The sequence below is a fragment of the Aphanomyces invadans genome (assembly GCF_000520115.1).
Source record: "Aphanomyces invadans strain NJM9701 unplaced genomic scaffold supercont1.8, whole genome shotgun sequence".
Taxonomy (NCBI): Eukaryota; Oomycota; class Saprolegniomycetes; order Saprolegniales; family Verrucalvaceae; genus Aphanomyces; species Aphanomyces invadans.
The window spans coordinates 589,975-614,448 of record NW_008580153.1 but is presented as its reverse complement, the minus strand read 5'-3'; the positions used below and the strand labels follow the sequence as shown (position 1 = coordinate 614,448).

General features: G+C 54.1%; 10 protein-coding genes across 14 annotated transcripts; 3 read left to right on the top strand and 7 right to left on the bottom strand.

The window, feature by feature from the left end:
- The first annotated feature begins 64 nt into the window (after positions 1-64).
- Positions 65-1,322, top strand: H310_04921 (hypothetical protein). The gene is made up of 2 exons (XM_008869472.1): positions 65-166; positions 219-1,322. Exons 1-2 carry the CDS (start codon positions 86-88, stop codon positions 918-920), a joined length of 783 nt encoding a protein of 260 aa, XP_008867694.1. The 5' UTR covers positions 65-85; the 3' UTR covers positions 921-1,322.
- H310_04920 (hypothetical protein) lies at positions 1,189-2,788 on the bottom strand. The gene is made up of 2 exons (XM_008869471.1): positions 2,541-2,788; positions 1,189-2,477 (listed from the first exon to the last, which is right to left on the bottom strand). The coding sequence occupies exons 1-2, from the start codon at positions 2,664-2,666 to the stop codon at positions 1,308-1,310; spliced, it is 1,296 nt and encodes a 431-aa protein (XP_008867693.1). The 5' UTR covers positions 2,667-2,788; the 3' UTR covers positions 1,189-1,307.
- Positions 2,789-3,319: 531 nt separating this feature from the next.
- H310_04919 (hypothetical protein) lies at positions 3,320-4,719 on the top strand (the record flags this gene model as incomplete). Its single annotated transcript, XM_008869470.1, has 2 exons — positions 3,320-3,816; positions 4,599-4,719. The coding sequence occupies 2 exons, from the start codon at positions 3,320-3,322 to the stop codon at positions 4,717-4,719; spliced, it is 618 nt and encodes a 205-aa protein (XP_008867692.1).
- On the bottom strand, positions 4,123-7,102 carry H310_04918. 2 transcript variants are annotated; one of them, XM_008869468.1, is made up of 6 exons: positions 6,804-7,102; positions 6,532-6,727; positions 6,279-6,474; positions 6,092-6,213; positions 5,815-6,045; positions 4,123-5,771 (listed from the first exon to the last, which is right to left on the bottom strand). In XM_008869468.1, the coding sequence occupies exons 1-6, from the start codon at positions 6,910-6,912 to the stop codon at positions 4,883-4,885; spliced, it is 1,743 nt and encodes a 580-aa protein (XP_008867690.1). In that variant the 5' UTR covers positions 6,913-7,102; the 3' UTR covers positions 4,123-4,882. The 2 variants fall into 2 exon arrangements, with proteins under 2 accessions (XP_008867690.1, XP_008867691.1); XM_008869469.1 differs by having other exon boundaries at positions 6,532-7,102.
- Positions 7,103-7,802: 700 nt separating this feature from the next.
- On the bottom strand, positions 7,803-10,595 carry H310_04917. Of its 2 annotated transcripts, XM_008869466.1 has the most exons (8): positions 10,097-10,595; positions 9,904-10,046; positions 9,697-9,849; positions 9,458-9,652; positions 9,104-9,388; positions 8,506-9,024; positions 8,284-8,449; positions 7,803-8,229 (listed from the first exon to the last, which is right to left on the bottom strand). In XM_008869466.1, the coding sequence occupies exons 1-8, from the start codon at positions 10,581-10,583 to the stop codon at positions 7,952-7,954; spliced, it is 2,226 nt and encodes a 741-aa protein (XP_008867688.1). In that variant the 5' UTR covers positions 10,584-10,595; the 3' UTR covers positions 7,803-7,951. The 2 variants fall into 2 exon arrangements, with proteins under 2 accessions (XP_008867688.1, XP_008867689.1); XM_008869467.1 differs by having other exon boundaries at positions 8,506-9,388.
- A 280-nt stretch (positions 10,596-10,875) lies between these two features.
- Positions 10,876-13,847, bottom strand: H310_04916 (AGC protein kinase; the record flags this gene model as incomplete). The annotated part of the gene is made up of 9 exons (XM_008869465.1): positions 10,876-11,527; positions 11,575-11,921; positions 11,972-12,020; positions 12,083-12,153; positions 12,222-12,306; positions 12,365-12,450; positions 12,499-12,628; positions 12,713-13,050; positions 13,098-13,847. The coding sequence occupies 9 exons, from the start codon at positions 13,845-13,847 to the stop codon at positions 10,876-10,878; spliced, it is 2,508 nt and encodes an 835-aa protein (XP_008867687.1).
- Positions 13,848-13,954: 107 nt separating this feature from the next.
- On the bottom strand, positions 13,955-16,272 carry H310_04915 (hypothetical protein). The gene is made up of 10 exons (XM_008869464.1): positions 16,173-16,272; positions 15,920-16,095; positions 15,783-15,860; positions 15,356-15,737; positions 15,216-15,313; positions 14,960-15,172; positions 14,607-14,912; positions 14,418-14,558; positions 14,273-14,365; positions 13,955-14,224 (listed from the first exon to the last, which is right to left on the bottom strand). The coding sequence occupies exons 1-10, from the start codon at positions 16,228-16,230 to the stop codon at positions 14,069-14,071; spliced, it is 1,701 nt and encodes a 566-aa protein (XP_008867686.1). The 5' UTR covers positions 16,231-16,272; the 3' UTR covers positions 13,955-14,068.
- Positions 16,273-18,303: 2,031 nt separating this feature from the next.
- Positions 18,304-20,583, bottom strand: H310_04914 (hypothetical protein). Its single transcript, XM_008869463.1, has 10 exons — positions 20,517-20,583; positions 20,294-20,451; positions 19,733-20,216; positions 19,578-19,684; positions 19,311-19,526; positions 19,000-19,260; positions 18,866-18,946; positions 18,745-18,798; positions 18,603-18,695; positions 18,304-18,554 (listed from the first exon to the last, which is right to left on the bottom strand). The coding sequence occupies exons 1-10, from the start codon at positions 20,566-20,568 to the stop codon at positions 18,438-18,440; spliced, it is 1,623 nt and encodes a 540-aa protein (XP_008867685.1). The 5' UTR covers positions 20,569-20,583; the 3' UTR covers positions 18,304-18,437.
- Positions 20,584-20,592: 9 nt separating this feature from the next.
- Positions 20,593-22,435, bottom strand: H310_04913 (hypothetical protein). Of its 3 annotated transcripts, XM_008869460.1 has the most exons (5): positions 22,312-22,435; positions 21,495-22,247; positions 21,307-21,443; positions 21,055-21,246; positions 20,593-21,007 (listed from the first exon to the last, which is right to left on the bottom strand). In XM_008869460.1, the coding sequence occupies exons 1-5, from the start codon at positions 22,393-22,395 to the stop codon at positions 20,728-20,730; spliced, it is 1,446 nt and encodes a 481-aa protein (XP_008867682.1). In that variant the 5' UTR covers positions 22,396-22,435; the 3' UTR covers positions 20,593-20,727. The 3 variants fall into 3 exon arrangements, with proteins under 3 accessions (XP_008867682.1, XP_008867683.1, XP_008867684.1); XM_008869461.1 differs by lacking the exon at positions 22,312-22,435 and having other exon boundaries at positions 21,495-22,294; XM_008869462.1 differs by lacking the exon at positions 22,312-22,435 and having other exon boundaries at positions 20,593-21,246; positions 21,495-22,294.
- An 80-nt stretch (positions 22,436-22,515) lies between these two features.
- Positions 22,516-24,390, top strand: H310_04912 (hypothetical protein). The gene has a single exon (XM_008869459.1). The coding sequence runs from the start codon at positions 22,577-22,579 to the stop codon at positions 23,927-23,929; it is 1,353 nt and encodes a 450-aa protein (XP_008867681.1). The 5' UTR covers positions 22,516-22,576; the 3' UTR covers positions 23,930-24,390.
- The last annotated feature ends 84 nt before the right edge of the window (positions 24,391-24,474 follow it).

Here is a 24,474-nt window from a genome sequence, read left to right as displayed (position 1 = left end):
AAATATATTATTAGCCATTCCATACAAATTTCTAGATCAGCAGATCACATTTTTCTATATAGTTCATAGCTCTACGTTGAATCAAATGCAGATCGCGGCCGACGCCGTCGCCTCCACTGCTCCAACGCCGTCCATGTTTGAACAAGGACAAGTTCTGTTGATGCAGGTACAGGACGGATCCCGATTGCCCACGAAAGTCTCATGTACCGTCGGTTCAGCTGCAGCACCTGGGCCATGCTCTCAGGCACCATCAGCCCAACCATGCGACATTGTTGCGAGCGGTCATTTCAGCGATGCGACTTGTGCGAGAATGCGTCAACAAAGACCTTGCCAATGAGTTTGGGCATAATCTAGCAAGCAAGACTTCCGCTTATGTGTCTAAATTGATTCAGCGATGCCAGGATGATGCAGGAATCACGTGTCCCGACGCAGCATGCGTCCGTGCAGATCGATCAGCTCTGGTTCATCAAGAACTGAAAGCAATTGACGGTTTGGCCAACAGTCCATTCTTTCTATCCCCAAGAACTCAAGGTACATTGAGAGACATCGTCAAGTACCTGCGACGTCAAGAAGAAACACGATCGTTCCATGTCCAGCTGCTCGAGTGCCAACTCAAGTCCACGTCAACCTACGCCGTGAGCACGTTTGCATATGGTTCCACGCCACTCTTTACCTGGATCGATCTTTTCAAGACCCCACTTCTCACCGACTGCGTTGCACGGATTCAAGCGGCGCCACATCCATCCGCGTGCACCTTGTTTGGTTCATCCACCGGGTCGCTCGTGTTTTACACTGCATTGCTCTGCAAAACCCCGTTCGAGGCATCGAAATCCTCCCATTTCTCACGAATGTTGCTGTCGCGGCCCAACGGCGCTTCCATCTCGACGAGTGCGTTGCTTTTGAATGCCAAGACATGCTGACAGCAACCGTGCTACACACCCAGCTCCTCGTTTTGACGTCGCAGTGCTGGGAGCCCACCCTCGTGCAAGCTGTAGTGTCGAAGCTCGAAAAGGAATTGCCCACGGATGCAATCGTTCTTGACTACACTGCGGCTCTCTCTGCATCGCCAGCGTTTGCTCTGATGCAGTGCACCACGGGCGTTGTGTCGTGGAACCAGCTGCACACGTTTCGGGTGTACCAGAAGCGACAGCGCCATGGCCTCGAATGCGAAACATCGACGACAAAAGATCCTCATGAAGCGGGCCTTTCGACCGAGAGCGTCATCCCAAACACAAGACAACATCGTGGCGTGCCTGAAATTAAAAACTGTTGAATAAAGTAAGAGATGATAAGCAGAGCGGCGGCAGCTACTTGATCGCGAGCACGCGTTTGTCGCGCTCCTCTCGCCGCCGCTTCACGAGGTCGATCTTAGCGACGCGGGCTGCCTTCTCGGCTTCGGCCTTGGTTTCGGCGAGAAGTCGGCGATGTTCGCGAACCTTCTGCGCCTCCTCACGCGCCGCAGCCTCGCGCTTCTCCTTCTCTTCACGTCTCTTCGCAGCCAGGTCCTGCTTGGATTCTTGCTTTGGCACAGATGTGATGATAACATCGCTGGAATCCGATGCCGTCGAAAATTTTCGCGTGCGTAGGGGGAGTGTTGCAGGCTTGGGGACCGACGCCGGGGGCCGCAACCGGCTGCGGCTGGTCTTGGTCGGCGGAGCTTGCGCCACCTTATTCTTGAGAGGAGTGGGCAGAGGAGTCTGCACAGCGCACTTGAACTGTGTCGAGGACTCCGTGTTCGACGACTTCTTCATCATCATAACCTTTGAGACGCTAGCAGGTGCCACGTATTGTTTTGTAGCTCGTCGCCCGTCCATCACGGGAAGCTTCGACTTCATGGGTTTTGGCGATGGAGGCGGCGTCAAATCTTGGGCTGGGTCGTCCATTACGGATCCATCACAAGACTCCACATCAGTGGCGTCGAGGCCGGGAGAGTACCGGGTTGCCAAATCGGGAAACTCCTTTTGCATGAATTGAAACATTTCGTCATACTGGTTGTTCAGCGACTCGATCTCCTTCAACTCGTCGTCCATTGAGTATTGACTAGATGTTTCCATGCTTACTTCCGTGTTGGTGAGGTCCTGAGCAGAACACCAAGGGGTAGCAGACGCGGGGGACAGCGGTGCAAGAGGACTCTCTGGAATCGACTCCAACGTTGAATTGCGCACATGAACGTCTTCGTCAGCGACGATGGACTCCACCACCCTGTTGCCTAAATCGGATGGCCCAGCCACGTGTGTCGTCGCAACTGCAATCGCTTGCTCAACCATTGGAGTTACTTCCTTGTCGATCTGAGCCATGTAGGCCTCAATCATCTGTTGGACACGAAATATTTCTTCTTCGGGGATGTTCGGGATGTTATCATCGAGATTGTTGTTCGTTTCGGGTTGTTCGTCTTTCTGGTTGTGGCTGCAACCAGGGCCGCAAGCAATCAAACTGCCGTCGGCGGCAACGTCTCCACTCTTCGAGCACGCTCGATGCTACAAGATTAACAGCCTCCATCAGTTCACAGGTAAGCATTCATGAAGAGAAAGTGGACGCACCAAATGGACCATGCCATGAATTTTGCGAGCAATGTCGTCGGGCAGAAGAATGTTGACTCCGTCGCTTTGTAGGTTTTCATACACCTCCAAGATCAGGTCTTCGAGCTCCTGTCGGCACTCCATCATCGCCAGGTCTCGGCCTCCTTCCTCGTTGATTGTTCCTTTCTCCTTGATAGGTTCCTGGCGATGCGCGGAAGTGCTTCACCTAGAGCACCGCCACTCGCTGCCAAATACCTTGTGAGTCAGACCAAAACGGAGACTGTGCATGACTGGAGCCGGCAAGATCCTGACAACGGAATGCGACCAACTAGTGTATCATATCCTGGCTGGATTCTCTCGTATATAATAAACGGTACGACGATAAGTATTTCGTCGTGACCCCAACTTGAGAAACGTCTTCCCTGCTAATTAACTTGGAAATTGTATATGGTGTATCAGCATTGGGTTGACGGGCGAAAAGGGGAAGGGGGCTGGCCAATCAGCGGCGTCCTCAGGCGGTTGAAAATTCTAAAAACTTTGGTCTATGATTGGCTGTCTGCGATGCGGTGCAATTCAATTATAATTGGTCGATGCAATATTATAATTCGTAGAAGTTTCGTTGAATTATAATTTGGCCAGCGCGCCATGTAACCAGAGCCGTTTCATACGTGGCATGCCCTCGTGCAAGCTCACGAGCTTTTTAAAATTCAGAATTCCGAAAGGCATGCCTGGACCGTCAAGTAATGCGCCACGCAGCAGCCACCTAAGAGCCCCATATTCAATTCATCCTCGTGGATACCATGCAAGCCATCACGAACGAGCGCTCCTGGACCGACCTCGTAGAAGAAGTCGCCCTCATCGAGTCGCCCTGCCTCCCCTTGTCCGCTGAATGCGACCACGATATGGTCAACTGGGAAGAGGTGGGCTCCATGTTTAGCGACTTCCTCGGGGACGAGCCCAGCTCTGAACAAGCGCTCGCCCCAATTCCCCTTCCCGACTTCGACTGGAGTGACCTTATCGCTGCTTTCACAACACCTAACCACATGGAGACAAAGCCCATGGTCTTCGTCACGAGCTCACCTTCTCCACACAACACCCGCAGGTCCAAATCTACTATCTCCACCACCTCCCCCAACAAGAAGTGCCCCAAGAAGTGCTCCGAGCCGGCTTGCTGGAACAAAGTTCGATCGCGAGGGTACTGCAAAATGCACGGCGGGGGCAAGCGATGCTTGTTTTCTGGATGCGATACATGCAGCGTCGGAGGATATTACTGCATCAAGCATGGTGGGGGCAAGAAGTGCAACGTCAGCGGATGCTCCAATGCGATTCAGTCTCGGGGTGTGTGCAAAGCTCATGGCGGAGGGGCTCGTTGCACCGTTCCTGGTTGCCATAAGAGCAGCCAAGGCAAAGGCCTTTGCACATCACATGGAGGTGGCAAGCGCTGCGAGGTTGAGGGTTGTGTAAAAGGTGCTCAGTCGAGGGGTCGGTGTTATACCCACTGTACGTGATCGCCCCTTTGTAACTATACAAAATGTAACACGAATTATAATGTTCGCATCAATGAGAACTTTCCACCGGACGCAGCTGAAACAGTCCAATCGAGATACAGTACGGTGGCCGTCGAAACTCTGGCGGCGGCAATCGATCCGTCCAAGGTGCAGGTCGCGTGCGATCGTGCAAGTGGATGATACGACTACAGTTGTTTTCAAGCTCCCGTTCCCAATGGACGCCCGTCCGCCACCCAGAGGCCAGGGAAGGTTGGCTGGCCTGTCGCACGAGAGAGACTTGGCACTTCAGCAGCGCTGTCTGTAAAACCGATCTGAATTCTTAAGCTGGTGAATTGGCCGACATGTAACGGCCCGCTGAGTTCGTGGACGCCCTACTTTCCCCGTGAACGGACGCGTCCACTGCCCTCCGCCGGCAGGCAACGATGACTTCACGAGAGAACTCAACTACAGACGTTGTCCTCAATCAGGTCAGGTTGTTTGCTTGGCTGCAAGCATACACCCATCACGCCCCAGACACGATTGAGTGCGTCTACTCAACTCGTGGACACGCTTTTGACCCATCTGTACGTAGAACTGCCATGCACATGATCCTCGTGTTTGCAACGATCCCAGTGTTGCAGTACTGCTTCAGCTGCGCCTCCAGTCCAGTGGCCGCGGCGACTGGCTTGGTGTGGCCGATCCAGCTCGCGTAGCAAGCCCACCTATGCGTCAAGGCCACCCAATTGGATAGGTAGTATACCCCGAGCTGTCTCGTCCGGCGTTGAATGGTATCGGACGAGCGTGTAAAGTAGTGCATAACTTATTTTAGTTGTTCCCAAGTTTAATCAACGACACCAACTAGTGTTTCACGGCAGCTCATTCTTCGCCGTCGCTTCCATTTGCAGCAATAGCAGCTTGTACGTATCGCCGGTGGGTCCCTCTGTGCCCCGAGCAGCTCAGCAGTACACTCAGTGGCGTGGGGGTAAATCGGTTCGGTCGAAAATATTCGAGTGCATAGAACGAGTCTTCAAAGAGGGCCACGACCTTTTGAAAGGCAAAGCTGGCAGCGCTCACGTTCCGATCGGGGTGGATCGGGTCTTCAATCACGAGCTTGAGCTGGAGAATCGCTGGCGACATCGACGTATCGTTCATATCACGCAAGCGGTAAATGAACCCGCCATTTCGAATACTGAGACCGCTCTTGCGGTAGTTGAACACACACCCGAAAAACTCCAGCAATTGCCGTGCATGAGCGCCGAGACACACCACCCGCACGGCCTCGTCATCGCTGCAGCACGCTTCATCAGCTGACGTATCTTCTGTATCCGCTTGGCTGCTTGATTCGCTGACAATGTCATGGTGGTCTTCGACTTTTGTTTGGTGGTGGTTCAGGTTGCTCGGTATTGACGATGAAGACGCGAGCGACGCTTCTTTCGCTACCATCGACGCATATGTGATGGGCGCGGCGGGTCCGACTGCCGCAGCCGCATATGACATGACACTGTTCTTCGTAGGTTCAAGGATAGCTGCATACGACTTGGGAATAACGGGAGGAGGACTCGCTGGAGTGAAATTGGCAGATGGGATAGGTTTTAGAACGGGGGGTAGAGGGGCCTGTGTAAGTGCTACGGCGGGCGAATTCCTCTGCTTTTTCGGGCTGTCAGTCTTGAGCTTGGGTTCCTTGGACAAGTCGCTGGTGATGGGTTCCGTGGGAAGCGATCCCGATGCGTAAATCAGCGCGGCGTTGAATGCGTGGGGTCCAGCCCTAAACCGAATAGATGAATGACGTCCAGAAGCAGGCGACATACCTCCACAGCTGGGCAAAGTGCACAATCATCAGCACAATCGAGTACGAGCTCAAACCACCCGTGTACGCATCATTGAGGCCTCGTTCGCGCAGGAGCTGCTTGAATATGATTGCCAGTGGATATAGTTCCGGGAGTTCGTCGACCAAGCTCTTGATCAAGTCTCGAGCCAAGAGACCGCTGTGCGTGTTGGCCGACTCAAACGTAATGTCAATTGGCACCGACGAGTCCGTGCTAAATGTCGACGTCAGTTTCTCCTAACACCGTGGCAAGGCCGTACCTGACTAGCTTGAGCAGCGGGACCTTTGCCGACTCCACAAGCAAAATGGATTCGACCCACTTTTCGTGTTTCAGCGACGCCGCAAGACGTTTGAGATTGGCGCTGGCATCATCTGACGTGCCCTACTCGTCGACAAAGAATAAGCATCCCTCCGATTCTTGACACACAGAGAGGAGCGACACAGTACCAGGATGACAAGGTCAATGTCGCTGCTGGGCAACCAAATGCCAGTGGAATACGACCCATATGTCTCGACTGTCGCTTCTGGCCACAACTTTCTCACGCTCGTTCGCACCAGCTCGATAGTTTTTTCGATGTGCACAGCCATTTCAGACACAATTGCACGCGTGTATCTGGCATACTCGACAATTTCCTGATGCAGTCTACCAAATATGCAAAAGTCAAACCGCGAATATATACAAGCAGGATGGGCGGGGTACCTGTCGTCCAGTGATCCCGTAAGGGTGCCGGAGTACCAACTCGGCGCTTTCAGGGGCGAAGTGGTCGTTTCTGGTTTGGGAAGAGAGTCGCAGGGAATGCCCCACGCGGGTGATGATGGACCTGCACCGATGGCTTCAACGGTGGCTTGCTTCCCTTTTTTCTTCTTTGGCGTTTTGTCGGTCATGGGGTCGACGACTACTCACCCATCGATTCCGTCGTGGATTAGATCCAGCAGCGCAGAGACCCTTCACTAGTCAATACCGATACATACCTTTCTTCTTCAGTTGGAGCACGTTGGGCTTTGGGGTCAGCTGCTTCTTTTTCGGCCCGAGTGCAGCAGCCGCGGTAGTCGCCGGATGTAATCGACGACGTTGTTGCATGGATGGACGGGATGACGTAGTATGTTTGCCGAGATGAACAACGGGGATGAGCTGGAGCGTCAATGCGTGCCGGCGTGTCCCTGAGTGTGCGCAAGTGGTGGAGAGGTGGTCGGTCTCTTGTATCTCTAGCGCCGCCTGCCTTCGGAAGGTGGGTGGAGCTGATGGTCAAAACCTGCTTTGATCACGTAGGATTGGTGGCTGGAATTTTAATATTTTCGCGGATACTTTGGTGTAACTGACTCTCGCCATCGACGAAAGGGACGACGAATCGCTTTCAACCAATCAGATGCCCATATTTTCAAATCCCACCCAATCAGATTATGCCATTTCACTGGGATTCGACACATCCCTGTTTTTCCAAAAAATCGACCTCAATTACATTTCATGACTCCATTCCGCAGTTCTAGATGTACGAAGAGTACATTGTCGACCGAACGTGGACATACATGCTTTGTACGTTGTACGATATACATCGCCTCTACAAATACATATCGTTGGCAACATAATCGTGTTGCGCTAAACGAATACACTCCATCGTGCCTTGCTCGTACTGTTCTATAGGTTGGAGACTTCTCGCAAGACGGGACACTCGCGGCGTCCACCACCGCTACGGATTACCTTTGTGGTTGCGATGCGTCCCCGGGCGCCTAGGTTCAATGCGGCAACGTTCGTTCGACATTGCTTCTCCATGGCGTCGTCTGATTGGCGGATTTTTAACTTCAAGGTTGGTTCAGGTTTGTCGCCAGCATATCCGAGACATTTCGGCCTTGTGAAATTAGGATTGCAAAGATGACGCAAGTGGCGACCTTGCCCTTCCGGCGCGGCACCAAGAAGGAGCCCGTGCTCTTGAATCACTACTCCTGTGGTCTTCCTGGAGACACTTGCTCTTGCTCGATAGTAATTTGGTTGACAAGTGCTTCCTAGGTGTTCCCCGCAACTATGCACAGCCATGCCAGACGTGTCCCAACGGCCGCAGTTTGAGCTGGGAAAAACTTGTATTTTCGTCTTGCCACGTCGATTCCTACAGCCCCGTCGGGAACTACTCGTCGTACTCCATCGAGTCATATCCGTCCTTCTCATCCTCTTCATCGACATTCAATTCGAGCATCAGCGCCTTGATACGCCCAAGCGCGCTGGAAGATGCCGTGACCGACAACGACGAATGGCGCTTGTTCGCGATGACGACAATGTCCGTGTCCGCCGTTTGTACCGGTTCGCTTTCATCGAGGGCCAACATGACACTGCCATCGTCCAACTTGTTGAGCTGGGTTTGGGCGTTCTCACTCAAGTGCTTGAGCCATGCATGCTTGACGTTCACTACAAAATTCTACGCTTAGCACGACTCCATGCATCCGGTTTATCGATATGTACCAAGTTGAGTGAATTCTTCCATGCCCAACGAGATCACACGGTCCGAGCAGTGTCGAACAATTGCACGAAGGCCGTCGTCGGCGACAACACAACCTGAGGGGGTCATGTGAAACGCAGTTGTCCCTGCTTTGTGCACATGCAGTCGTCCTGCATAGGTCACCAGTACCTGTCAAGGGCGTTCCCGACCGTCAGACCAAATATGATGGAAGCATATCGCATTACCTTGGCGACGCCCTCCGTGACAAAATGGACGTCACGCGTTTTGGTAAAGTTCAAATGCTCCACAAAAAACGTCGGCGCTAAGTCGATGCCAAACCCCTTCGACACAACCTTGTAATGCGCGGGATCGACAGGGCTGTACACGCCGACACGTTGTTTCTGCTTCGCCTGTTGCTTGTTGGATGCATGTTTCTTGTCCTTCTTGGCCACGGATGCCGGCGGCGCGGCGGCAGGTCCAACTGCAACGGCCTCGACATCTTTCGTCTTCTCAAGGACGGCGACAAATATGCCGTGGGTGTCGTTGTCGTGAGGCAAGACCCGGACACACCGATCCAAATGGAATGACGAAGCCTCTGACGATGAAGGAGCGAACATGGTCGAACGAAGCCTGAGCCGGCGGCGCATGTCTTCCGAAGTGGACTCGTATGATTTGAGCACAGATAACGAGTCGTCCACGACTGTCCAAGAGGCCAGCCCGGGCCGGGTTTGCAATGAAGGCACAACGTCGGATACGTCCACCAACTGGGACGAATGTTAAACCTCGCACATCATCGCAGCAACCAGCACAAGGAATCCAAGAAGCAGCAAAGTATACACGTACTGTGCAAGCTCCCGATCGCAGTAACTCAGCTACAACGGCTTCGTTTTCCACTGGGCTAAACGCTCGAGTCGCGTACACGAGGCGGCCGCCCACGGCCAAGAGCTGGAGCGAGCGCGAGGCCAATTCCAACTGTGTTGCGTGGAATCCAAACGCTGTATTTGGCGTCCAACACCGCCACTTTTCTGGGAACTTCCGGATCGAGCCGTCCCCGGAGCATGGTACGGAGCACAGAATGCGGTCAAACAATACGGAATTGTCGTCGTCAAGTGAGGGGAACTCTTCGCTCTACGAATTCGTTGCGATGAATCCTCCAGACGCTTGAGACTTTCCAAGTATCAGGGAAGTGCTTTGAACCTTGTGAGCTGTGACAATCACACTGGCAGCATTTGCCACGGTTTGTGAGACCATGCGAACGGCCTTAGTCGCACTTGCAGCATCATGTTCGTTCACCACGAGCACGCCCTTGGGCTCGAACTCGTCGGTTTGGTCCTGCAACCCTTGAACGATTTGTGCTGCGCGGCTTGCCCCCGATCCATTCAAGTCCAGCACCTAGAACTCGTGTAAAACCCAAAGGTGACAAGGTACAGTCGTACACTATGGCCAGGCTGGACGTCCAAGTAGATGGGCAGCAACATGTTGGTGGGTTCTTGGCGGATAAGAGTTCCGATCGTGGTTTGGTCTCGAACGAAAGTGTTAACACCGTCCAATTGCTTGGTTTTTCGCAGGGTCTTGCTGTCCACGTTAATCTGCACCGCCACAACACAAAGTCAATTACATCACCGACAAATCACATCAAATACCTTCCACGTAGCCTCGTCAAATGCGACAGGTCGCAATTGCAAGGGCTTTTCCTCGCCAGAAGGCAGCTTCAGCACAGACCCATCCACATCGAAGTCGCACTCTAAGCTGCCTTTGGCTATGTCGCTTAAGCTGCGGAATGTGCCTAGGGCATGGCTGTGGTGCGACTGAATCATGTTGACACATGGAGGGTACCGTTGATTCGAAAGTGCACGGACGGAGGGGTTTCCAAGCACTTAGTAAACGTTCTCCATTCTTCTTGATCGAAACCCCACAAATTGCGGTAGTACTCTTCAAATGCCGAGTTTTCCCGACCAAACTTGCGCCACACGACCTTTTCGGACCGAATTGCTTGTTGCTCAAGCAGTCGCTTCTTTCGCTCTTCCAACGGCAAATCCTCGAGAGGTTTCTTCTTCCGAGGCTCTTCATTCGGTACGTGTGCCGGCTCCTTCTTACCCTTCTTCTTGTTCTTCTTGCTTTTGGCCTCCACCACGATCACTTGATCCGTGAAGTCGCGGACTCGAGCATTCTCGAGCGACGGCAACGGAATACCCCTCCTGTACGAGTCGTCTTCTTCGTCGCTCGACCCACTGTAATACACGGCCTTTCGCTTCTCGGCAACAGGAGCTGCATGCACGGATGCACCGTTCTTCACCGGACCTCGCTTGGACGATTTCGCCATGGCCAACAACTTCCCACAAACGATTGGCGGACTCGGGATTTTGTTCCGCCGTTCTGATTGGCCACCGATTACTTCAACTATGTTGCCTTTAAACGATTATTCAACGATTTACTGTTAGTCCGCGATTAAATAATCCAGTTAAATGCCAAAAATATGTGATTGGTGAATTGAATTTCACGTTAGTTTTCGTACATCGACATGGTTGTCTAGAATTTCGTTCGAGGAAGTCAAGATGTGCACACAATGGCATGGCGACGGGTTTCACCATAAATACACGACTGGGAAGAACTCGTCACAGCCATAAGTTACGATTCGACGTCGTGGTTCCAAGAGCATGGTCTCGGCCGCCGATGATTTTCTCGAGCGCTTCTTCGCGGCCCGCCGCAGCCAGTGCGTGCATGTTGGTAAAGCTAAACGTGCGAAATGCTTCGGGCGTCATGGCAGGACTGGCGACCATGCTGCCGTCCAGCAAACTGTTGAATGGACCTGACGACGCTGACAGTTTTCCAGTTGACGCGCCGCAGGTGCTCGACGACTTGCTGCTTGGAATATTAATGGACTTTGTAGCAGCCACGATGGGCGACGAGCGGATGGTTTCGGGCATGGCGTCGCCGTTGTCGTCGACAAATGCTTCCGTCAAGTTGCGATTGTTAAAGTAGCTCGTGTCGTACGGATCGTCCAGTGTCGGCACGAACGGCGGCGTCGTCTCGAGCACCGTGTCCCAGTTGAGTCCATGGTCCTGGAAGAAAGGATGGACAATCAAGTCGGACCAGCCCATGCGGGTGTCTGGGTTGAGGTCCAACAAACGGTTGATGAGGTCTTCCACGTGGGGACTCAAGCGCTGGTCTTCGTTGGGCCAGTCGATGCGGCGGTTCAAAATGTTGGCAAAGATCGCTTCCACTGTGTCGTCGTTGAACGGAGGAAACCCCACGAGCATTTCGTACCTAACAATGTAAACATGACCGCGTGGTCACTTCTCAAGAAAACGTACAAAATGACCCCCAGGGCCCAGTAATCGACGGGAGTGCCATGCTTGTGGCCAAGTAGAATCTCGGGACTCAAGTAATCGGGCGTTCCACAACGATGCTTTGACCCGCTTTGGGATTTCGGGCTCGCGACAAATGCACCCAAAAACTCGCCCCGCAAGCCAACGCTCGCCCTCCCGCTGTCGTCTCGAGTGCCATGAAACACGTCATTTACTTCCAACAGATCTTCGTCGTCACTAAAGTCGTGACACATGTCGCTATCGCTGTCGCCTTCAGAGGACTGCCGTCGGTCGGTGGACTGCGCGGTGTCGGTCATGGAGACTCCTTCTTCGGACAGGCCAAAGTCGGTCAGCTACAGCCAGTCATCATCCATGGCGAGAAGCGCAGCGAGACGGTCGCTACCTTGATGTGGCCACTTGAGGCAATTAAAATATTGTCCGGCTTCAAGTCCCTGCGCCACAACTCATCTCGTTGGAGGTCGCACGTGTTGTTTAGGGCAACGTGACCACTCACCGATGCACGCACCCCTTCGAGTGCAAATGATTGAGTGCCAGTGCAATCTCGGCAATGTATATGCAGGCCACCTAACCCACATCAACGTCGTGACGATGCGTCGGCAACCTTGACGTTGTCGTTTCCCACGCACGATTACCCGTTCTTCGAGGCGCACGATGCATTCAAGAAGCGACATAAAGTCCCCTCCAGGCAAGTACTCCATGACCAAGAACAGGTTGTACCTAATGCAACGACGACGTTGTCAGCGGTCGGGCTGCATACAACCTCTCGTCGACGCACTGCGATTGAAATGTCCAAAACAGCTTAACGACAAATGGACTTTGCATGTTGGCTAAAATATCCCGTTCCGCTTCGATGTTGGAAAGCTACAACCGTGTCATTCCCAGCCACACGATTTTCAGCTGCACTACTACCTGGTTTTTCCTCAACACGTGCTCCTTCGCCAACACTTTAATCGCGTACGGATCGCCCGTCGTTTTTTTCTTGGCCAAGTACACTTTGCCATACGCGCCTCTCGAAATGGGCTTGATAATGTCAAAGTCGCTACATGTCCGTTCGTCGCAACCGCGTCACTTCAAACGCAATTTCAAGAAGCCACGGCAAAATCCAAATACACTTGGCACGTACTCAATCGTGACTCGAAACGTCGGGGGCTTGACGCCAACACTGCCCAACGTGGCTGTGCTTAAAGAGTGGCGGCGATTGTTGTCTTGGTTCTCGAGAGATTTCGTGCGGTAGATTGGAGCTGGCGCATGATGAACGAGCATATTCTTGTGCGTTTTTCTCATGTGGTTCATCTTGGAGTGAATCAAGTGTCGAATGCGCGCGCAATATTTGGCCCCGCGATCGACGACGCAGCTGGACGTAGGTCGTTCGAGCGCAGCATCACAATCCTGGTCGAGCAACTTCATCAGGCGAACACACAGTTCGAACGAGTCGACACTCGCAATGTCGCACGCCGCCGCCTGCCGATCAAGTTTATCAGGCGCATGAGAGCGAGATACGACTGCACCTGCTGCGCAATCGAGCGCATCGTTTGGTAAAACGCAATGTCGGAGGCGCTAAAGTACGACAGCATGTCCTGCGTCCGCATGTTTGACTCCAAGACGTCCGCGATTCTGCTGAGCATGGAATTCACCTGGCTAGCTTCCTGCTCGTGCTTCTTGGAGAATACGCACAACTCGGTGTGTTCGTCGAGCTGAGACGCTTCCATGCGGCATTCGCAGAGACGGCACACCACCATATTGCTGGTGCATGCGACGAAGCTCACGTACATTGGTCGCGGGGTGGACGCGAGGAGGTGGAGCACTTCGTCCCCACGAAGGCCAGTGACCTGTTGGTCATTGATGCCATCAACAGCAAGCCCTGGACGAAGTTGATCCCCGACAACCACCTGCGTGGACGATTGGGATTTGAAATGGCGCGACGACGATGGCAGCGTTGACGGAACGTTGACAGGGGTACTCTTGATCACGACGCGACCCGTGCTGTCGTCGATAGCAAACTCAATTCCTAACACACCCTCGCCAAAAATTGCTTCGACGACGTCGTCGTGGTAGATTGTGGCAGCGTCGAACACGGCGTCGGGTGGAGTGCGCCACTTTTTGTGAAAGTTGTGCCAGTTGCGTGCACTGTTCAGCGCCGCCTTCTGATGGAGGAGATGGGAGCCTGACCGAGGAATGTTGAGGCTATACTGGCGCAAGAGGTGTGCGGGGTGCGACGGCGATATCAGCATGTCGTCGGACAGGAGCTCCGCACTCATGGTGAAGAAGTCGCAATGATGATGATGGACGAGAAGCTTGTGTTTTTTGGCAAATCCATGTCCTTAAAATAGATTTCGAGAAGCGAAATATATTGCATACAAGGCATCAGCTATTATAATTTCAACGAATGCTATTATTTTATGGTGGTGGGTCCAATGCAACCAGCTGGACGGTCGAACCGGCCCCCCACACGAGGAGGATGTGACGAAACCAACCAGCGCTAGTCCATGTCGATGCGTCCTGGCAGCGGCACCACAGCAGCACTGCTTGCAGTTGGTGGTGGCTGCGGTGATGCTACGGTGGTAGCCGCGACTGCAGAAGCTGGCGCTGCAGTGTAGGCAGCAGGAGACAAGTCGCGCTTGCACATTGGGCACGTCTACCACAAGGAAGGGTGAGCATGGCATGGCTTCTGCTGTCACGTCACCAAATTGTGCTCGAGCCACTCGCCAATGCACGCGGCGTGGAAGTGATGCTGACAGGGGAGTTGTCGTAGCTGTTCGTCTGCCACAAACTCGACCTACGCACACCGCTTCATGAGAGAGTGGCATGAACGAATCATATGACTGTACGAGACAAATCGGACATATTTCGTCGGTGGGAGCTGTCGATGCCGACGGGTGAAATGGCACGAGCTTGAACTGGGCGATCTCGTCAACCGATAGACCTCGACGGCCTGCGCTTGGCGACGCGGTGGCATCCATCACGATGCTCTACACATGAACAAAGTCACGATGGCAACTACGTCCAACATCCGCCACCTGTCGACGTCTGTGTCGCTTGATCACCACGAGTACAACCAAGAGACACGCAGAGAGGACAAGCAGTACGAGACTCAGCGTGAGCATCGTCGACATGACCTGTATCAATCGAGGTGCGGTCGTTGTGTCCGTGTTTGCCCCTCGTGGCAACACGGACGCATTGCGAAGCCAGAGGTCGCCCAGGCATTGCATGAACCTGCCCCCATACACGACAATATTGCCATTCCACACGCTCATGCGATGGCCAAATCGGGCAGACGGCCCGTCCAATGCGCTGATGTCGAGTTGTTCGCCCGCGTTGTCGAACTAGGTCGTCCACTGAGTTCGCCAACCAACCAACGTGGGGGTGGCACCTGCAGGTTGTCCTCGATCAACGTCAAGGTCGGCAATGGCGACGTGGCTGCCCCCAGCATGCCATCAAACGCGACTCCTCGACCGGTCGCTTGGGTGTCAAAAGCGAACCCGCCAAAGAGCCACAAGTACGAGTCGGTAGAGACCATGGCCGACAGGATACGTCCGAACGGGGGGGTGGCACTCAACCGTGTCCATGACGGCAGCTCCGGCCCCTGTTGTGGCAAGTGTCGTCGAGCTCCATCCATTTCGACGTACCGACATCAACGGCAGCATCCACGCATCGTTCAGAATCGTCCATCGCCTGTCGAAATTTTGACGCCCGCTGAACACGACCATATACACCACTCCGTTCACTACACACGTTGTCAGACCTAGACCATAAAGGAAGTTGTTACGCTGGACAGTCGTCGCTGTGTGCGAGAAGCGGGCAGTGGGGACACTCGAATTGGAAGCGACCGCCACCTCCTCCCACACGAGGGTGTCAAAGTCGAACTTCCATACGTCACCCAGGTCCACCGGATAGATATCCATGGTGTTTGGGATGATCACGCCGCCAAACACAACCATGGCTTGAGGAGTTGACACAGCGGTCGCTTGGCTGCGAGGGATGGGGCGCGGAGTCGTGAGGGTGCGCCCTCCCTTGTCGACGGCGACCCACGTGCCTTGTGTTGTATCGAGCTTCCACAGGTCGTTCAGTTGGAATGAAAAGTCCTCGACGACCGCTTTTGCGGCGTATTTCGTTCCGCCAAATATGTACACATCCGTTCCTCGCACTGCCTGTGACAAGCATTGACGGTCGGGACGGGATCGAGTCCCACGCACCGACACGTGGTCATATCGACGCCCAGGATTGACTGCTGTGGCCGTGAGTTGGCTCCACCGTTTGTTGAGAAAATCAAACTACGCGTTGGAAGACCAGTTCTAGCATGGGCATCGCAGCAACCGTCGTGGAACCTTACCTTCCACGTGTCGTTGAACACGGCGTCGTTCTCGTCACCTGCGCCGCCGTAGATATACGCATGATCTCCGACAACTTCCAGCACCGTGCCTTCCCGAGCCATGGGCTGCGGTACAAGTTGGGCCGACACTTGAGTCCAAGGGGAGTGCACGACTGCAGCTGTGGTATGCTCCATCCCTATACGTTGTTCGTGTGGTGAGCGTCGTCAGCAGTGTGGACAGGGAGGGCCAGGAATTGGCCTTGCATCACCTTACCAATGATGCCGCATCCCCACAGCAGCACAACGTAGGGAAAAGCACGACGAGGGCTCATGGCGTCGATGCCACTAGGAAAACCTGGCACAGCAAGGACGCCAAACCCGCTTATAAATAGATTGCCTTGGGAAACATCAACGGGCCCTTTGGATTGTCGCGCCGTCGGCACTTGAACGTCCACCTCGCTTGAAGACCAGGGCGATGTTTGGAGGTTGTACACTGTGGTGAGGTCACGCGCTTCACGGCTGTGTTTTTCGAGTCAAGGCGACCCATTTGTGAGGATGCTTTCGCAAAGTGGTTGGAAACTTTTGCAATGGATGCATGTGAACCGTACTTCGTGGCCACGTGACCATGCCAAGACTGCTCAACCTGTGCGACTTCACCAAATTACCGGACACAGCGCGAGTGATCTTGCAGTGTGTCGCTCCTGACGTGAGTGGCAACGACATTGGTGTACCACAACGACCGAGCTCCATCTCGTGCAACGTCGCAAGGTAGTTCCATCGTTGCGATGGACATCACGATGACAGCATTGCACCATCGAAACATTGTTTCTTTGGTCATGTTCGACACCAAGACGCATGCTAACCTGTAGTCGTCACCCGAGCGCAAAGCGCGGCCTCTGGCTCATCATACTTCACTGCGAACACCGACGTGGGCAATCCCCATGGCTCCAATGAAGCCATCACACCCACACGATATGTCATGCAAGCCATCCATCACCATCTACGTGGGAGTCAAACCCCCGATGTGTGTTGACGAGCATTTGATTTGTAGACATGGTGGCGATGCCATTCTCATCTGAGCGTCACAAGAACTGGTGCTGCTGCACGGGACATTGGCCATGCCCGTGTAGCGGCAATTAGTGGAGGCAACGGTTTTGCGACGAGCAACGAGGGGGCAATTGCACATGACTCGAGACTAGTCGTGCGAGGGTGTGTACCGGAGACGACCAACACCGCAGACGTTAGCCCAAACGCCACGTTCATCGTGACCAACTTGAGACGTGCTTGGAGGGATAATGCATGGTTTAGCCATGTAGGGAATCGTTCTGGTCAGCCGCCGGGGAATGCGAAAGGTGGCGATGCGCATCATGTCCTTGAAACATCGTTGAATAGACCCGTGATGCCGAATGGTTTTGCAACTGGAGCGATTCCACACACCCCTTGTTTTTTTGGTCAAGGACAGGTTGACCAGTCCCTGCTCTTGAATGAATTGGACGGCGAATATGGGGCGGCCACACGAGAGGGTGACGTGGAAGAGGGTGTCCGCAAAAAAGATGAGCGTCGTTTTCGCTTGGATGGCGCGGACAGACACAATTATTGGCATCTTGATCAAGTCCAAGATAACAATGACATCGTTCGATACGACCTAGGTCGGCGGCCGGACTGCGCTTTGGAGCGTGTTGTGCGCTTGCTTGGCTTGCGCCACGAGCGTGTTAGAGCAAACCACGACCTGGTGTAGCCAGTCTGCCATCGCATGCTCGTATTCTGACGAGCAGGACGGTCTGACTGCCTTTCAGTGTCCCTGGCGGGTTTCCTTGGCACAGATTTTCGGCTATCAAAATCGACTCGTGCGCCTCCACCGTCACCCGGCGCGTAAATAAACCGACAGACCGCCCCAATAGCTCTCCATGGAGGAGAGCAATTCGGGCGGTCTTGTTTCAACCTGTCGCCACGAACAGCAACGCATCTGACACAAACGCGGGAATAACGGGCTCCGTCGACGGACCAGAACGCCCTCGGGTCATCCCTGCACGCAGGAGCCGCTATGGACACCATGACGAGAATTTGCAAATCATCCACCGCGAATACGAATCGAGAGTCCATGCTGTAGCTGCAGAGTTCATGGCGTGTCCGCAAACCAAAAGCCCGATCACATTCATGAAAGGGTACGACGCCCCTGTGGTCCATCGTGTTCGAGCAAGTGCTGACACAAGTCAAACGATGAATGGTTTCGTCGAGCTTTGGAGTTTAGGGCGTCGAATAGGGCAATGAACCGACCATGCTGCATGGCTGGATGACGCCATCCACCCTGCTGCTCGACTTGAATCCTTCGACACGTTGTCAGTGGGTCATGCATCCATCGCGATGCGGTGTTGCTCCGCTTCCACGGCATGACCAAACGCCGACCCCAAGCGCATGAATGTGACCAAATGAACGAGCCACCTTGTCCAAAACTGGAGCCAGGTGGTACTGAGTCACCAGGAAAGGTGGGGTGGAGTAATTGCCGACGTCTTTGTGCACTCCACTCATGTGCAATGGGCTAATCATTGAGCAGGGCATCATCTACAAGGACGCCTGGGGTGCGAGGCCGTGGGAGGTCGCTTCGCGGTTGAGCATGCATGGGGAAGGCCATGTCGCGTTTGCACATCGGACACGTCTATCAGCGTCCTGTCCTGAGTGTGTGCCGCATGCCGTGGAAACTCACTTGATTTTTATGGAGCCACTCGTCAATGCATGCGGGATGGAACCGATGGTTGCAGGGGAGTTGTCTCAAGTCTTGATCAGGCACGTACTCCACCTGGACGAAATGCCATCGGTCACCACTCGTCGCATTCCGACAAACGTACCAGACAGATGGGGCACATTTCGTCGGCTACATCCGCCGCTGGAACTGGCGCAAACTAACCAAAAAGCAACCTCATGAACATCACATTGCACTTGCCAAAGGGACGGATGGCCACACTGCACCTTGACAAGTTCAAAGTGATTGATGTCCTCCTGCGACAACCCGCGCGGTCGCACGACGTCCGACACGGCATGCCGGACCCCCTGCCACGACAACCACGATCACCTTGGCCACTGTCTACCATGCCTGGTCGCACCTGGTGTTGGTAGAGGCGCTTGTACAGGTATGCGATGAGGAAGATGCACGTGATGAAGAGCACGATGAACGCGAGCAACAGAAACAACAACGGATTCATGGCGTTGCGATCGCTGCTGATGTACGGTGACGACTCGGCCGGGAGCACTGTCGTGTTTCGCATCCACAGGTCGCCGTAGCAGTCCCGAAACTTGCCGCCGTACACTAGGATGTTGGACTTGTAGATGGCCATTCGGTGATTGAAGCGAGCGGTCAAAGTGGACTGAGGAGGCGCACACCATGAGGCCTGTCCGTCTCGGGCAATGGTCGTACCGCATCCGAGACGTAGTCGAACTTGAGATCCAACGCTGGGAGCGTATCGGTGGCGGCGTAAATGGTGTCGGGGTATGCAACGGCGTTGTCGACCTCAATGTAGTTGACGCCCCCGACCATCCACAGGCCTTGATGGGCATATACGACCCCGGAATAGATGCGGTCATAAGCGGGGTTAGCTCTCAAGGGAATCCAGGCCAAAGTCGCCTTGGCATCCTGGCAAAAAAGCACCGAGTTTCAACTGAACGAACGACGACATTCTCGTACCTCTTGCGACGCAGGCAATGGAATCATCCATGCATCGTCTAGAATGGACCACCTGTCTTGCAAAATGTGGCGGCCACTTAGAACCACCATGTGCTCGACATTCCCAACTACTCGCATGCCCATGAGGTTCGAATACATGGCGATCGCTGTTGTACGTGGTATGGTCGTGGCGGAATGGGAAAAGCGAGCGGCTGGCTTGGCGCTTCCGGGGGATGTTTTGAGCGCTGTCCACTGCTTCGTGGTAAAATCCAAGCGCCAGAGGTCGTTGAGATCGACAGGAGTGATCGAGAGGTTGGTCGGGATGACAACACCGCCAAATACGACCATGGCAGCGTCCCCCACCGTCACGGCCGTCGCCTCGCTTCGTGCCGATGGCCAATTCCCACTATCATCAGCAAGCGCCACCACCTCCGTCCATGTTTCGGCCACGGTGTCCAGCACCCACACGTCGCCTTGCTGAATGTACCCATCATCATAGGTCCATCCCAGAACCTGGTTCAACGCGCTTATGTTCAACGACATGCCGCCGTAAATGAACACTTCTCGCGTCGATGTTCGCACGGCCGAGACATGGTCGAATCGAAGACCAGGGTTGTCGGTCGTGACGATCGGAAGCCACACACGGTGCACCAAATCAAACTAGACTTGCATCAGGACATGACAAAGAGTACACGAGTTGCTGGCGCGACTATGTCAGGACCGTTTATTTAGCGTACCTTCCACGTGTCGTCGTAGATATTGTGGTCGCCGTCACCAACGCCGCCGTAGATGTACGCCGCGTCGCCGACGACTTCCATGATCGTGCTCTGTCGCCCGTCCGGCGCATCGAACGAGTCTCGTGCAAGTCGAGTCCATGTTGCGCTTCCGTCCACGACTACGATCCAAAGCAAAGCACGTTGAATCCGTCGAGTCGATCGAGAATTCTGTGTGTGCATGTACCTCGCCACAGCACGACCACCACTAGACCAAACACCGACGAGAGGGCGGCCATGAAATGGAAGCCGAGATAGCAATGTGGTGTGCTCCATCATCGGGCCATTGTCGAGTATTTATAGCTTGCACACATGCCTGCCTCGATCAACTCTTTCATATTCCAGGAGGCATGTCCGGCACTCTTTGTCTAAACATAGCTGTGCGAGGGCATGATCGATCATGGAGCAGGCTGTCGGCGACGATGAAACACGAGCCAATCGGACGATGAGGTCGTAGGAAAGTGCCAGCTCGATGCCAAGTGCTGGCTCCGTTTGGAGTACACGGACGGCTCGTGAAGAACGACGTTGTGACCGCGAACTTCGTAGTGGACCAAGTGCCGTTCCTTCCACCGGTGAAAGTCTTGGTTGTGGATCATTTGGAAATGGTGGTCGCGCATTTCGTCGTTCGATACAACCAATGTCCGCCCTCCCAGTTTGACCGCCGCATACAGCCAGTACCTACAACACCACATCACGCGCTTGAACCCAAGTACTCGAGTGCATACCAGTCGTCGTTGTTGCCGTACTCGCAGTTAAACATGGTTTTCTCGTCTTTCCACTGCTGGACCATCGCTCGATGCTGCGCCGGCACCTGGTTGTCCTTCGTGCGGCGTTTGTGAAGTACAATCAAAGGCGTCAGGCCCTTGGACTGGTACGCCTGCACAACTGTTTGGATTTGGCCGTAGTTGAAGCCCCCCCTACCCAGTTGCTAGCTTCAGAACTGCATACAACTGTCCGAGTGCCTTCATCCTGCGTACCCTTCAAAGTTTTGGTTGAAATATCCCACGTTCGCGGCGTCGATGATCACGTCAAACGGCCCATGCTCGTCCAGCCACGCCTTGAATGCAGCCCACTGCGCGACGCGCTCATCCGAGGTGCACACCAAGTTCTCGACCTGATCGTCGAAGAATTTTGAGCACAATGACGATGACCCTGAACAGTCTACCTTGGTCAAGAGTGCCTGTTGCTTTTCCGCAGAGAGCTCGACGCTTTGCAATGTCGAGCCCGTGACAGAGCAGATCCCTGCCTTATTCACTTCCCCAACGTTGCACAGCCATTTGTCCTTGTGAATTCCCGGCTTGCCAAAGAATTCTTTGAGGATTTGCCAAGTGCTCGGGCTGGGCACGAGGATCTCGTCGCAAAAAATTCCAAGCACTTTGTAAAACATGTCCAAATCGTTCAACGCTGAGCTCGCACCGAGCAGCGCGGCGTATTCAGCCTCCGTCGCGTCGATTCCATGATGAACGAGCTTTTCGTACACCCACCACGCTTGTTTCAGATCGAGGATCGATGTGAATTCGACTAAAAGAGGTGCAAATGTCCGCAACTTGGGAGCGACCTTGTTGTCCTCGAGTTCCGTGATGAGGGCCAGCGCGCGTTCAGTCATGTGTTGCTTGGAACAGAGCTTGATGAGAGCGCTATATGACGACTCGTCGACGGGATGCTTCTTGGACTTGGGCATGGCCGCTGCAGCATGAATCTTCATGTGTTCGTACACCTCGAACGCGTCGGCGACCAAGTTGTTTGCAGCCGTGGATTGCCCACAGATATTCAAGATGACTTGGTACAAGTACGTGTGCAGGGGCACCCCCATTTGCTTCATTTCGTGGAACAGTGCAAGTGCTTCCGGTGCATTGCTCGATGCAGCACATGCCTCGAGACGCTTGCGATACTCCAATTGCGTGAGCTGTTCTGGTGTCTGCGGAAAGACGAGGAAGATTAGTCCACACTACTGCATCAACACGCTCCATGTATGAACGTACAAGCTTCTTCAACTTTTTCTTCTTTGGGAGGTCCATCTCGGCGGCGGCCGACCGCTTCGTTCCTGTGACTGCTTCGTCCGCCATCGCGACCTTCAACTTCCACCAATATGGTGGTGGGTGGCAGCACGAATCCGGATAATTTCTTAGGCTGTAACCGGGAAATTTAATTTTCAAAAGTGATAGCGGTATAAAATTAGCAAATTGGTCACTCGGAGGAGAGAAAAGAGCGGCAGGACGGTACACCGACGACGACGACGACGACGATATGACAGCAAAGACATGCCGCGTACCGGGATGTCCTCGATTTGCGCAATGCGCTGGCCTGTGCATCGGCCATGGCGGTGGAAAAACGTGCAAAATTGAAGGCTGCTCGTCCACAGCTCAGGGCATGGGCCTCTGCTCGAAGCACGGCGGGAAAGCGTTATGCAGCGTCAAGAACTGCCAAAACAAGCGCGTTTATCGTGGCGTGTGTAAAACACACGGTGGAAGCCGCATGTGCACGTTCCAAGGCTGTTCAAACAAAGACGTTGGAAAAGGGCTGTGTGTATCGCATGGCGGCGGCACCAAGTGCGGCATGATGAACTGCGATAAGGTCGAGCGCGGTGGTGGGTACTGCAAGGCACATGGAGGTGGCAAGAAGTGTACACTGGCCGGTTGTGGATCGTGGGCGCCAAACGGAGGATTGTGTCCTGTGCACAAGAACCCGCCACCCGCCGCGATACTCCCGGACCCGGCCCCGTTGTGCCAAACCCCCGGGTGCACGAAAGTGGATGCTGGCAGTGGCATGTGCAAAGCCCACGGCGGTCGGAAGGAATGCATCGTAGAAGGGTGTACGAAGATCCAGCAAGCGAAGAAGCGATGTCGTGAACATGGAGGCAGCCGGCTGTGCGAAGAAGAAGGTTGCAACAAGACAGCGCAGTACAAAAAGCTTTGCAAAGCGCATGGCGGGCGGAAGCAATGCATCATCGATGGGTGCGAGAACGTCGTCAAGACTCGTGGGTACTGCATTCGGCATGGCGGTGGGACGAAATGTAAAACGGCGGGATGTGAAGGCATCGATCGGGGAGGTGGTCATTGCAAAGCACATGGGGGCGGCAAAAAGTGCACGTGGCAAGGGTGCTTCGTGTGGGTGTTGGGCGGAGGCATGTGCTCCAACCATTCGCATCAATCGACTCACTCAGCTGTGCTGGGGCTGTCTCCAGAAGACGTTGTGACGACCGCTCCGCACACCGCGACGGTTGGAGTGCATCCAGGCGACTTGGTCAACCATTATGCTCAAGCGTATGGCCACCATCCAGGCGTGATGGCGACGCAGGCGCCTCCGATGCCTCAACCGGTTTCAATGCCACAGCAAGCACAACCGCAACAACAGCAACAACAACCACAACAGCAATATCACGGCCAACCCACGTCTTTCCCGCATTACCAGCAAATGCAACAGCAATATCGGTCCCATCAAGCTGTAGCTGCAGCCGCGGCCGCCGTGGCGGCTGTCCACCAGCACCACCAACATCAACAGCAAATGCAGCAGATGCAGTACGGAAGCCACTCCGAGATGGACTTGCGAAGGCGGCTCTTTAGCGGGTACCCCGAGGGCGATTACCACTACCAGATATAGGTACTATCGAACGAGTCGTAGCATGTATATATGTCAAGTCGAACACAAGCCGAGTTGGACGAGATCGAGTTACGTCAGAAGTGATTCACTCTGGAGCACTCGACGATGCCGCTGCAAGTGTCGTCGTAACCTGGTGGTGTCAGAGGGCGTGGGAGGCTTCGCAGACGATGTTGCCTGAACATGGTAAGCACATGAAGAGTGCGCAAGGAGTAGCTCGACGTCGTGGGCACCATCCTGGCTCTGGACATCCTGGGAGATCGCACTTGTCAAGATGCCAGCGTCTCTCGTTGCTGGAGATCACCCCAATCGACGTCGTCTTCATGACGCCAGCTACATTCGACAAGTATGCACCACTTTCATTGCTTTCCTTTTTTCAATTCCCTTCGTCTTCGCGAAGGAGACGACATGGCATGACCTGTCGCATCCTGGCACACTGAATGCATCCAGCTGTATCTCCTCACCGAGGCAGCATAATTTTATTTATGTTAAATCTTAATACGTAGTATATACTTATGTATATACTTATTTTTTTGAGAATAGCTTAT

Coding starts and splice junctions, on each gene's coding strand:
- H310_04913 (XM_008869460.1), bottom strand. CDS start 22,395: ATGGCGGACGAAGCAGTCACAGGAACGAAGCGGTCGGCCGCCGCCGAG. Junction 21,444..21,494: donor AACAGGCACTCTTGACCAAG/GTAGACTGTTCA, acceptor TTCGACGATCAG/GTCGAGAACTTGGTGTGCAC. Junction 21,008..21,054: donor TACGGCAACAACGACGACTG/GTATGCACTCGA, acceptor GTGGTGTTGTAG/GTACTGGCTGTATGCGGCGG.
- H310_04917 (XM_008869466.1), bottom strand. CDS start 10,583: ATGGCGAAATCGTCCAAGCGAGGTCCGGTGAAGAACGGTGCATCCGTG. Junction 10,047..10,096: donor CGTGCACTTTCGAATCAACG/GTACCCTCCATG, acceptor GCCATGCCCTAG/GCACATTCCGCAGCTTAAGC. Junction 8,450..8,505: donor TCACGGAGGGCGTCGCCAAG/GTAATGCGATAT, acceptor CGCCCTTGACAG/GTACTGGTGACCTATGCAGG.
- H310_04915 (XM_008869464.1), bottom strand. CDS start 16,230: ATGAGCCCTCGTCGTGCTTTTCCCTACGTTGTGCTGCTGTGGGGATGC. Junction 16,096..16,172: donor GTGGGGATGCGGCATCATTG/GTAAGGTGATGC, acceptor AACAACGTATAG/GGATGGAGCATACCACAGCT. Junction 14,366..14,417: donor AAATATGTCCGATTTGTCTC/GTACAGTCATAT, acceptor CGGTGTGCGTAG/GTCGAGTTTGTGGCAGACGA.
- H310_04912 (XM_008869459.1), top strand. CDS start 22,577: ATGACAGCAAAGACATGCCGCGTACCGGGATGTCCTCGATTTGCGCAA.
- H310_04920 (XM_008869471.1), bottom strand. CDS start 2,666: ATGATGGAGTGCCGACAGGAGCTCGAAGACCTGATCTTGGAGGTGTAT. Junction 2,478..2,540: donor TTCATGGCATGGTCCATTTG/GTGCGTCCACTT, acceptor TTAATCTTGTAG/CATCGAGCGTGCTCGAAGAG.
- H310_04914 (XM_008869463.1), bottom strand. CDS start 20,568: ATGGCCGCCCTCTCGTCGGTGTTTGGTCTAGTGGTGGTCGTGCTGTGG. Junction 19,685..19,732: donor TTCCGCCACGACCATACCAC/GTACAACAGCGA, acceptor GCATGCGAGTAG/TTGGGAATGTCGAGCACATG. Junction 19,527..19,577: donor CATTGCCTGCGTCGCAAGAG/GTACGAGAATGT, acceptor CTTTTTTGCCAG/GATGCCAAGGCGACTTTGGC.
- H310_04921 (XM_008869472.1), top strand. CDS start 86: ATGCAGATCGCGGCCGACGCCGTCGCCTCCACTGCTCCAACGCCGTCC. Junction 167..218: donor GACAAGTTCTGTTGATGCAG/GTACAGGACGGA, acceptor CCGTCGGTTCAG/CTGCAGCACCTGGGCCATGC.
- H310_04918 (XM_008869468.1), bottom strand. CDS start 6,912: ATGCAACAACGTCGTCGATTACATCCGGCGACTACCGCGGCTGCTGCA. Junction 6,728..6,803: donor GCTCCAACTGAAGAAGAAAG/GTATGTATCGGT, acceptor ATGGGTGAGTAG/TCGTCGACCCCATGACCGAC. Junction 6,214..6,278: donor ACATTGACCTTGTCATCCTG/GTACTGTGTCGC, acceptor GTCGACGAGTAG/GGCACGTCAGATGATGCCAG.